A 12,333-nucleotide genomic window follows, 5' to 3' on the forward strand; every position below is an offset into this window, starting at 1 on the left:
CCCCCATCTCCTACCTACTAACCTCATCCCGCCCCCTTGACCTGTCCATCCTCCCTGGACTGACCGATCTCCTCCCTACCTACACTCTCCTTTACTGGCTCCATCCCCACCTCTTTGACCTGTCTGTCTCCTCTCCACCTATCTTCTCCTCCATCCATCTTCTATCTACCTCCCCCTCTCTCCCTATTTATTTCAGAACTCCTTTCCCCTCCCCCATTTCTGAAGAAGGGTCTAGGCCCGGAACGTCAGCCTTCCTGCTCCTCTGATGCTGCTTGGCCTGCTGTGTTCATCCAGCTCTACACCTTGTTATCTCAGATTCTCCAGCATCTGCAGTTCCTGCTATATCTTAGAAAAGCTGATGTTGCTTTCTCTGGAGTGGCGGAGGCTGAGGGGAGGCTTGATAGAAGTCTATAATATTGAGATTCATGGATAGGGTTGACAGTCAGTAGCTTTTGCCCAAAGTTAAACAGTCTAATACTAGAGGGCATGCATTTAAGGAGGAAATTCAAAGGAGATGCAAGGGGTATTTTTTTTTTTGAGTGGTAGGAGTGTGGACCGCACAGCCAAGGGTGATGGTGGAGGCAGATATGATAGGGACGTTTAAGAGCCTTTTAGATAAGTACATGAATATGCAAGAAATGCAGGGATATGGACCAATGTCAGGTAGAAGGGATTAGGTTAATTTGGCATCATGTTTGGCACAAAATCGTGGGCAGAAGGATCCATCCCTGTGCTGGACAGTTCTATAAAGTATGTTCTAGATATGTAAGAGTAATAATTCGGTTATTATACTAGGGGATTTCAACTTTTCCTACATAAATTCGGATAGTCTAGAAGAAGCAGATTTCCTGAAATGTATCCAGGAGAGGTTTTTGTGTCAATATGTACAAAGCCCAACTAGGGATGGCGCAATGCTGGATCTGGTTCTCAGGAAAGACAAGTATTCAATGTGGCAGTGGGGTAACGTTTTTGCGACAAGGGAAAAGATGGCCTGCCAAAGACAGCTTTTAGCATTGGGTGAAGTCTTATTTTATTAAAATAAGGTAGGATCTGCCCTCAATAGACTGGGATCAGCTCATTGCATGCAAGTCTCATGTGGAGACCGTCCTAGTATGCGGACTAAATTGTAACTACAGAGATGCTAACACCAAGAGACACGACTGGTTCTCACTAGTCTCCATACGCACTGACAAAGAAGGACACAAATTCAACTAAGACAACGCATCCATAATAGCACAAGCTGAACAGACATTCCAGAGAATTCCTGGAGACCTGGCATTCCTCCCAGAACTCCATCAACTAACATATTGAACTGGACCCAACATACAAACCACTGAAAAACAGAACCGGAAGTGATTCCAACCATCGCAGCAAACCGAGGCATATAAATAACAAGCAGGACAGAACATCAATACTTCACTGGAGGCGCACTGACAATGTTACCTAGCAGGGTGATTGAAACGTCTGCAAGCAAGCACACCAGCTCGTGAGCAAGTCTATAACCTCATCCATAACCCGTGCTACAAATCTTTTCAAAAACTTTGATATTGGAAGAGTGTTGAATGAATACATTTTGGTCGTCACTCTGAAAAATGAGAACATAAGTATGGAGCTTGTGGAACTTGAAGAACTTGCACAGTTTGACTTAGCAGTTGGGGAGGTTTTACAGGATCTGGTCAGGCTTAAAATCAGACAAATTCCCTGGCTCAGGCTGCAGTGGGAGGTGTGGCAAGAAATTACAGGGCTCAACGCAAATTATAAATTTTTTTGAAAATGTGATAAGAAGTTCAGTTGATGTAGTTTATATAGAGCCATAGAGTCGTAGAGCTGTACAGCATGAAACAGATCCTTTGGTCCAACTCCTTCATGCCGACCAGATATTCTAAATTAATCTAGTTCCATCTGCCAGCATTTGGCCAATATCCTTCTAAAACCTTCCTAGTCATGTACCTATTCAGATGCCTTTTCAATGTTGTAATTGTACCCACTCCACCACTTCCTCTGGCAACTCATTCCATACGCACACCACCCTCTGTGTGAAAAAGTTGCCCCTTAGGTCCCTTTTAGATTTTCCCCTCTCTCCTTAAAGCATGTTGTCTAGTTTTAGACTCTCCCACCGTGGGGAAAAGAACTTGGCTATTCACACTATCCATGCCCCTTATGATTTTATAAACCTCTACAAGGTCACCTCTAGCCTCTGAGACTACAGGGAAAATAGCTGTATCCTATTCAGCCTCTCCTTATAGTTCAAACCTTCAACCCTGGCAACATCCTTGTAAATCTTTTCTGAACCTTTGCAAGTTTCACAATATCCTTCCTATAGCAGGGAGACAAGAATTGAATGCAGCATTCCAAAAGTGGCCTAACCAATGTTCCGTACAGCCGCAACATGACCTCCCAACTGCTATACTCATGCACTGACCAATGAAGGCAAGCATACCAAATGCCGCCTTCACTATCCTATCTACCTGGAGATTCCACTTACAAGGAACTATGAACCTGCACTCCAAGGTCTCTTTGTTCAGCAACAGTCCCCAGGACCTTGCCATTAAGTATACAAGCCCTGTCCTGATTTGCCTTTCCAAAATGCGCATCTCACATATATCTAAATTAAACTCCATCTGCCACTCGTTGGCCCATCTCCTCAAAGTCCTGTTGTACTCTGAGGTAACCTTCTTTGCTTTCCACCAAAGCTCCAATTTTGGTGTCATCTACAAACTTACTAACCATACCTCTGTTCACATCCAAATCACTTACATAAATGACCAAAGCAGTGGACTCAACACCGATCCTTGTGGCATACTGCTGGTCACAGGCCTCCAGTCTGAAAAGCAGCCCTCCACCACCACCCTCTGTCTTCTACCTTTTGAGCCAGTTCTGTATTCAAATGGCTAGTTCTCTCTATATTCCATGTGATCTAACCTTGCTGACCAGTCTACCATGAGGAACTTTGTCAAAAATCTCACTGTTGTCCATAGATCAGACTGGGCAGAATTTGTAACATAATGGCTACAGGACATGGGGACAGTTGTAGTATAATGAGGACAAGAGTTGAGGCAAGATATAGTATAATGAATAATGCCTGACTCCAATATGTTAAGTTATAGTAAAAGTCTTTGTAGGCAGTGATTATAATGTCATATGATCTCACTCCCTCTCTTCCACCTTGTGGCAAGATGCAGTGTTGCACAGTAAGTGGTTTCTTAAATGCTGTTAATATTTTCCTCGCTTCAATGAATTTTTAGCAGTACAATAATGCCAGGAGTATTGCATCCCCCTAGTCCCTGGACACCCCACTCTCTCACCATTTGGCTTTCTCCCACCAGTGACTTCCAACCCCCACCCCCACCACCACCACCACCGACCCCTCTCTCCACCTGATCCGACCTCTTGCCAGCTGCACTTTTCAGCAATGTCCTCATGCCAATTCTCTGTCCGTCCTTCCCTCATTCTTGTGGTGCTGTGTCTGCCCGTTCGTCAATCAGGGAGAGTGTTAATGGTGAGTGTTTTGTTTGTGACCATTTATTGTTACTGCTTCCCTCCAGCCAACCCCATGTTCAGAGAAACGATGTTTGGGCTCTGTCATGTTCCCCAAAGAGCTTGTGCACAAGCCTGAAGCTCCAACCCAGTCCAAGGAACAACTGATGCAGCGAGCAACACCTTTCCTCGAACAGTACTATACAGCCATGAAAAGGTACACCAGAAAACCATGGAGTTCAGGGTCAGAGTCTGAGCACAGAGGGAGGGGAGCGTGGAGGTGGGTCTCTCTGTGGAGAGAGTTTTGTGTTTGAGTGCAGATTGGCTATGATCAGGAAGAAAGTCAATGGGAATGAAGAGTTTTTTAACTGAAGGGAGTGTGTGGGAGATATTTCAGCTCCCTGCTCAATGCGCAAAAACTGAACTGGCCTCTGCCACTCTCTACCACAGAGCAGGAACACCAGCCCACATTCAGCGTCTAATGGAGATACAGAAGGAGGTAGACATGACTGGCATTTATCAGCTGACACGGAATGAGCTGATCTTTGGGGCGAAGCTGGCCTGGAGGAATGCAGCTCGATGTGTGGGCCGAATACAATGGAGTCGCTTACAGGTTAGAGTGCAAAGACCTCCCATCATCCACTCCCCTTCCCCTTGCTTCTGTCTCTCTTCCTTTCTCTTACTCTGTCTCTATTTCTCTCTCTTCCTCTCTCTCTATCATTTTTTTGTGTAATATCTGTTTTTCTCTGATACTTACCCCCTCTCTGTCTTGCGCTCTCTCTCTTTCTTTGTTTTGTTCTCAGTCCTGGTTTCTCTTCAATTTCCAGCTGTCCAACATTTTCCTTTCATTTTCTCTTTTCCTTCTCTATTTATTTTTGTCTCTTTCAGACACGATCGATCGTTCTCTCATTCTCTCTCTGCCTCTACTCTCTCTCTATCTATCTCTCTCTCTTTCTGTTGGCCATGTTCTGTCGTTCTTGTTCTTCTGTCAAACGGACAGGTTTTTGGTGCTCAGGTTTATTCTGTTACTGCAATGAAAGTGATACTAATGAAGGCCATTGAGCCCAGCAAGTCCTCTTTGGCTCATTGAGAGATCTATTCAATCAATCACACTCACCCGCTCTTTCTCTTAATCATAACATTTTTCTCCTTTGATGTACACAAGGGGAGTTAACATTAATTTTACAAAGGCTCTATCCATGCTACAGATGTCACACAATCTGTAGGTGGAGACAAGGGGTGGCAGCTTATCAGGATCTGAGTGCCGTCAGGGTCTAGGATGAAATGTGTGGAAGAATCAGACGAGTAGTCCAGCGAGGCCTATCAAAGTAAATTTGCAATGGCATCAGGCAGTCAAGAAGACCTTCATAATAGAAGGTTTGAGTGCAGGGCCAGGGATGTCTTATTGCAATTATATAGAGTTTGGAGAAAATACATCCGAAATATTATGCACAGTTTTGGTCATCTTGTCTGAGGAAGGATGTTCTGGCTGTGTAGCAAGTGCAGCAAAAGTTTCCCAGACATAGGATAGACATGAGGACAGATTGGATTGGTTTAGACTATATTCACTGGAGTTTAGAAGAATGGGTAGCACGTCATAGAAGCTTATGAAATTCTAACAGGACTAGACAGGGTAAATGCAGGAAGGATGTTCCTGATGATCAGTAATTCAGAACCAGCAGTCACTGCCTAAGATATAAGGTAGGCTATTTAGGTTTGAGATGAGGAGAAATGTATGTAATGGTGAGCCTGTGGAAATCTCTACCATAGAAACAGTCAAGGCCAAAACACAATGTTTTCAAGAATAAGTTAGATATAGTTCCTCGGCTAATGGAGGTCAGAAGGAATGGGGAGAAAGCAGGAACAGAGTACTGAATAGGATGATCAGTCATGATGATATTGAACGAAGGAGCAGCTTCAAAGGTCTGAATGACCTACTCCTGTTCCTATTTTCTATGTTTTGACATTGAGATAATTTTGTCCCAACTTTTATACGTTTTATCAGCAGCATGGCGAGATTCTTGCAGGGCACTGGCAAGTTGGCAATTAGTGCTTGTCAAGCTGCTTGTTAATGGCCCCACTCATGAACATTCTGTTTATGATTTTGCCAAACTCGCTCAACCAACTAGTCTTCAGGAAGAGAAAACAGACACCAGAGTGAGTACTTGATGAGTCACTTCAATGTTTGCTCTGAATATCCACCATCTGCCCCGTGTTCAAAATGCACAGCAGGACATTATCCATAAGCAGAAGCCTCACATGTCATTCTACCATGGATGTTGACACTGAATATTGGGTGCCATTGCCATCATTGCCCTGGCAGTGTCCTGTAAACTCAGACTTGCCTTGCAAGGTTCATCGGCAACCAACGTGTATGATTGTATCAGGTATAGTTACCGCACAGGGACAGGTACCCAGTCACAAAGAACACTAAGCTGTCTTACAGCGCTGATCCATTGCACTCACAGCATGCATTCACCTATCAAATTGCCAACAACGTGCATACCTTGCCCTGTCCTGCCTTGCAGTGACAACTTACACAGTCAGGAAATGTAGTTGTGCAGCAATACTCAGTCAAGGGCACATACAGCTCAGACATCAATGTGCCCTGTCAATCTACCACTTGTACCATGTGGCACAGCATTCATACCAAACATCCTGCATCTTGTCTGAATATCTATGGGGAGCGGTAAAGTACATTGGGCACCCTTCAGTGAGGGGCCTCCAGCATGGTTAGATCAGTCAAGGGCAGTCTCCATTATCAATCCCAGGCTTCAGCTATGGTCAAGCTTGGCTTTGCACAGGGGTCTGTATTTTTGTGATATAGGGAGCTGTGCAAAGATCTGACGACTAATTTTTTTCTTTTCCAATGGTCTATACTTCTCTCTGCCTCTTCCTTTCTCTATCTCTCCTTCACCATTCTATTTGACCCCCACAGCAATTGTTCACTTTCAGTATCAATTTGCTGATTTCAGTTTTTATTCTTTGCCGACAGTTGTTTGATGCTCGGGACTGTAATACGGTGGAAGAGATGTTCACCTATATCTGCAATCACATCAAATATTCAACTAACAAGGGAAATATCAGGTAATGTAACCTCCTCCACTTTATACCCAGAGCCAGCATCAAGATTCCCAGAGGCAAGTAGAAAACATAACTCCCTTCACATTCCTCTTATTGTTTGTTGGAGTCTGCTACATTGACCTCTTTGTTGTAGATCTGCCATCACAATCTTCCCTCAGCGTTCAGATGGGAACGGGGACTTTAGAGTGTGGAACAGTCAATACGTTCGGTATGCAGGGTTCACTCAGGAAGATGGTACAGTCCTGGGAGATGGTGCCAATGTCGAGTTCACTGAGGTAATAACCTTTAAAAAAGTTCACTTCTTGTGGCGCCTCATTCCAAAGATTAAACACACTCTTTCCAACAAACTCAATGTTAAGCATTGCTTGCTTCCTGTTTGAATTCAGACCCCAGAACATCTGCTGAGAAGCTGGATGTAGACTTAGGACATAGTTTCATGGAATGGTTGCAGCATCAATGTACGCCATCTTCTTCATACTGGTTCTGTGTATAACAAGTCACCTTGTCTCACCCCCTCAGCTTTACTCTGCAACTTGCAAATGTTAGATCTTTGGGTGTTTAGTCAATTCCTTTGACAAAGTCTTGATATCCCCTCTCAACCTCAGATCCCATTGAAGCCGTTCAGTAACATCCTTGACCCTAATATCCAGGATCTGCCATCTTGGATTCATATCAGTGGCCACACAAATGCCTATCTGTTCCTCTTACCGTAGAAACCACTGCTTTTCCAATCATTCGCTGCATTCCTGGTCTCCTTTCGACTGCTGCAGAGCAGTTCAAAACTCAATGGGAAACACCTACAGCAGTTCCTAAGTTAAATTTACCTTTGAGTCATTACCTATGCTCAACCAAAACTATGTAAACTGTCTTTGATTAAAACATAGTTTTGCACCAATGAGTACACAGTCATATAGCATGAAAACAAAGGCTTCAGTCCAACTCGTCCCTGCCGACCAAGTTTCCCAAACTAAACTAATCCCACTGACCTGTATTTGGCCCATATCCCTCTAAATGTTACCTATTCATGTACCTGTCCAAATGTCTTTTAAATGTTGTAACTGTTTCATTGTGAATTATGACTGGATTGTGACAGTTTGAACAGAGTGGGAATTTGTAAAATGTGCTTGCAGTTGCAGCAGTGCTTGGAAACTGAGGCTAAGGCTTGATGGTTAGTAAGATCTGGGGTTTGCTGAGCTCTGAGAGAAAGCAGCTGTGGCTCTGCCATTTTTTTTCTGACCATGTCTCGCTATTTCTGCTCTGTCATATTGCTTTCTTGTCCACTCTGTCTCCAGCTTTGCCTGCAACTGGGATGGAAGCCTAAGAGGAGCCGGTTCACAGTGCTGCCCTTAGTCTTACAGGCAAATGGTGAAAACCCTCGGCTCTTTGAAATCCCTCCAGAACTGATCCTGGAAGTTCCCATACAACACCCACAGTAAGTTAAGACTAGTCCATTTGCCTTTACTCTGCCTGCTCCAAATGACCAACTATTGGGCCCTCCCTGGTCACCCTGTCCAAATGCTGCTTGGAACAGAGCATCTGGAGCAGGTGACAGTGAGGCCTCGATAGGTCAGATTAACGTCAGACAATGTGATGTGGTTCAGGGCTGAATGAAGATCTGTTTCAGCCTTAAAAGCTAATGGAGCCCTCAGCCTACACTGGTGTTGAACTGTAGGCCAAGGGTGGCTATGAGACCTGGAGTAGCCATGGTGTAAATATACTGCAGATGTAACTCAGATCTGAAACCCAGTGGAGGTGCACTTATGCCTGGAAGATGTATAGATCAAATACACATGCAAATTAGAGGCAGCATCGTGGCTCAGTGGTTAGCACTGCTGCTTCACAGCACTAGGGACCTGGGTTCGATTCTAACCCTGGGTGACTGTCTGTGTGGAGGTTGCACATTCTCCCTGTGTCTGAGGGTTTACTCCGGTTTCCTCCCACAGTCCAAAGATGTGCAGGCTAGATGGATTGACCATGCTAAATTGGCCGTAGTGTTCAGAGATATGTAGATTAAGTGGGTTATAGGGGGATGAGTCTGGGTGGGATGCTCTGAGGGTCAGTGTGGACTTGTTGGGCTAAAGGGCCTGTTTCCACACTGTAGGAATTCTATGGATTACACTGAGTTTATTGGAGATAAACCTGCTGCTGAACTTCAGAGTCCGCAAAGGGATGTGGCTAAACCTTTAGTAGCTGGGGTACAATGTGGAAAATGTCAGGATGTTCACTTTGGCAGCAATGCCTCTACAAACCTCAGTTAGGAGTAGTTCAGGTGTTGTCTTGGTGAACTTCAAGTTGGTCTGATTGATCTGTAGGTCTGATACAGCCCTGTGTATCGAGGCTTCAAGTATGCCCAGAATAATTATATTTGAGTTCTGTTGGCTGTTGTTTCAATACCTACCTTGCACTCTCCTGTCTGCAGTTATGAATGGTTCTCTGAGCTGAATTTAAAATGGTACGCACTCCCAGCTGTTGCCAACATGCTGCTTGAGATTGGTGGACTGGAGTTCCCAGCCTCGCCCTTCAATGGTTGGTACACAGGCTCTGAGATTGGTGTGAGGAATTACTGTGATTCAACACGATACAATCTACTCCAGGTAAGGGTTCTGTCTTTCTATATCAGGGAGGCACAGGTCAGGCATCATAAGCTTCTAGGCTAAACTATCGTTTCAGCCCAAGATTTGGTCAAAATGTTTTATCGCCCAGGCATAAACTTTAGGTTTGTTAAGACTAAACAGTATCCATTCATCTGATTTACCTACTTGCCCAGTGCCTCATTGTCCAATCACACTCATCGGATTACACAATCTCAAAATTATTATGGTACAGATGAGGCCATTCAGTCCCTCATGCAACACTGCCTCTATTATCTGGGGCCAACCTCCTGCCTTTTCCCTATATCCCTGCACACCATTACCATCCAGAAAAAAATCCAATGCCCTCATATGTGCCTCAGTCAAACTTACTTCCATCACATTTCCAGGTAGTACATTCCACATCTTAACTACTCACTGTGAAAAAGATATTTCTCTCATCACCCATACTTCATTTGCACATCACTTTAAATCAATGCCTTCACATTCTTTTTCTTTTACAAATGGGAACAGCTTTATCCTAACTATTCCGACCAGTGTTTTATTATTTTGAAAACCTCAATCAGAACTCCTCTCAGCCGCCTTCTCTCTAAGGACAACAGACCTGATTTCGTCAATTTATCTGCATCACTGGAGTTTCTCATGCCAGTGAAACAGGTTGTGTTCTGTCCAATCCCAGAATTGTACACCATACACCAGCTAAGGTCAAACAAGTTTCTTATACAAGTTCAACACCACTGCTCTGTAAACCATGTTTGGAGTGTATGAATCTAGCTGTTTGCATTGCACCGTGATAACAGTGGCTGTGCTCAGCTAGAAAAGTATATCGCTGTGGTCCCTCTCACTCTCTCACACTGCAACTGAGCACGTGTAGCACCTGTTCCCCAAGTGTTGTCACCCAAATGAACACACTATGAATGAGCTGTTGAAAACAATGAGTTTATTGGAAATAAACCTGCTGCTGAACCTCAATCTGCAAAGGAATGTGGCTAATCAGTGGCTAAACATTTGAAAGCTGGGGTATAATGTAGAAAAATGTTGGAATGTTCACTTAGGCAGGAAGAATAGAAAAACAGAATGGGATTAAAAGGGTGAGAGTTCAGAATTCTCCAGGACAGAGATGTGGGTGTCCTTGTACATCCAGTCAGGGAGTCAACTGTGGCACAGAAAGACGTCATGCTGTCTCCCCATGGAGTGATCCAGTGAGTCCCATACACTTGCTGTTCTCAACAGCCCCAGTGAGTTTATCAACTATCCACACAGTTTCTTTTTAGAATCATCAATTGTCTCCAGTTCCTCAAAAGCAGCAGGCTCCAGATGTTTGTATAAAAGAAGTTCCCCTTCATATTCTCCTTGCTCAGCCTTAAATTGATCAGCCATGTGCTAAACTAGTAAACGATGTATTTATGTGCATGCTCTAGCTGTGAATAAGAGACGTGATGTGAATCAGTCTAAGCTTAGGGCACAGTTATCCAAAACAGTTTGGCCTCTTGTGGCACAGTTGTAGTGATTCTTTGTCTGGGTTCAAGCTCCCCATGGCCATGGGAAAGTGGCTGAACAAGTTGACATGAAAAGCTACTTTATTTGAATATAAGAACCAGTCACCACCTGGAAGAGGCTGCTGTGGAAGGGATAGGTAGCATACATTTACATTGAGCCGGGTATTGTGAATAAACCAGTTTCATAAGACTTTGGTTAGGCCCCAATTAGAGTACTGCATTCAATTCTGATCGCCACATTACAGGAAAGATGTGGAGGCTTTGGAGAGGAGTGCAGATCAGGTTTACCAGGATGCTGCCTGGATTACAGGGTATGAACTATAAGGAGAGGCTAGAAAAACTGGTGTTTTCTCTAGAGTGGAGGAGGTTGAGGGGAGACTTGATAGAAGTCTATAAAATTACAAAATGCATTGATAGGGTTGACGGTCAGAATCTTTCTCCCAGAGCTGAAATATCTAAAGCTAGTGGGCATACATTTAAGGTGAGATGGGAAAAGTTCAAAGGTGATGCAAGGGGCATGTTTTTCTACACCAAGATTGGTAGGAGTGTGGAACACACTGCCAGAGGCGGTGGTGGAAGCAGATACGATCGGGGCATTTAAGGGACTTTTAGACAATCCTAAGAATATGCAAGGAATGGAGGGGTATGGGCCAAGGCCAGGCAGAAGAGATTAGTTTAATTTGGTGTCAAGTTTGGCACAACATTGTGGGTCGAGGGGCCCGTTCCTATGTTGTAAGGTTCTATGTTCTAAATTAGTTTGGAAGACAGACTGGCTGCTGCTGCTTTCATTATGAAAGTGATGCTTATCAGATTAACACTCACTGTCATTGCACAACCAGACAATGGAAACAATTTTTCCTTGTCTGTTGTCTGTAAACCTGTCTTCATCTTGTCCACTTCAATCAAATCTCCCCTTAACCTCCTTCACTCCACGGAGAACAGCACCAGCTTCTCCAACCAAGCCTTGTTGCTAAAATCCCTCATCCCCGGTAAATCTCTTCTGCACCCTCTCAAGGTTCCTCCTGACCCTCTTAAACTGTTGGGACCAAAACTGAATACAATGCTCTAATTGTGCCTGAGGTAGATCTTTATAAAGGTTCAGCATAACTTCCTGGCTTTTGTATCAAGTATCTTTATTAATGGAGCTCAGGACACCACAGGATTGACTAATCAACATGTCCTGTCACCTTCAATGATCAATGTGCATGATCTCCCTCTGCTGCTCATTCTTTCAAACTCAGCTTTCACAGTCCATTGTCTCTCCCTGTCCCTTCTGCAAGTAAAATGTTGGCCTATATTGCAAGGGGCATGGGTATAAAAATAAATATGTCCTGTTCCAACTGTGCAAGGCATGGTGAGACGACATTTGGAAAACTGTGCATAGTTTTGATCTATTTGCTTAAGAAGTGATGTACTTTAGATTGGAAGCAGGTCTGAAATGGTTAATGAGGCTGATTCCTGGGATGGTGAGGTTATCTTACGAGGAAAGGTCGAATGGGTCTGTACTCATTGGAGTTTAGAAGAATGAGAAGCAGCCTTATTGAGACATATAAGATCCTGTGGGGTCTTCACAGGGCACTTTCTGATTGGATGATATCCCCAAGGTCATAGACTGAAAAATAGGGGTCTCCACTAAAGAGGGAGATGTAGTGATGGGAGATCTCCCTCTTGTGAAGGAACAG

At 44.1% G+C, this 12,333-nt stretch overlaps 1 protein-coding gene across 1 annotated transcript in view; it reads left to right on the top strand.

The window, feature by feature from the left end:
* The window catches only part of LOC109923651 (nitric oxide synthase, brain-like), a 96,151-nt gene that overhangs the window by 27,313 nt on the left and 56,505 nt on the right, over positions 1-12,333 (top strand). Inside the window, exons 3-10 of the mRNA XM_048604962.1 lie at positions 3,546-3,694; positions 3,928-4,090; positions 6,473-6,564; positions 6,695-6,836; positions 7,854-7,993; positions 8,981-9,155; positions 11,015-11,039; positions 12,328-12,333. The exon at positions 12,328-12,333 is cut by the window's right edge and continues 65 nt beyond it. Of these exons, the coding sequence (XP_048460919.1) occupies positions 3,546-3,694; positions 3,928-4,090; positions 6,473-6,564; positions 6,695-6,836; positions 7,854-7,993; positions 8,981-9,155; positions 11,015-11,039; positions 12,328-12,333 (892 nt within the window). The remainder of the gene's footprint in view (positions 1-3,545; positions 3,695-3,927; positions 4,091-6,472; positions 6,565-6,694; positions 6,837-7,853; positions 7,994-8,980; positions 9,156-11,014; positions 11,040-12,327) is intronic.

The sequence above is a fragment of the Rhincodon typus genome, chromosome 14 (genome assembly GCF_021869965.1).
Source record: "Rhincodon typus isolate 14 chromosome 14, sRhiTyp1.1, whole genome shotgun sequence".
NCBI classification, from domain to species: domain Eukaryota; kingdom Metazoa; phylum Chordata; class Chondrichthyes; order Orectolobiformes; family Rhincodontidae; genus Rhincodon; species Rhincodon typus.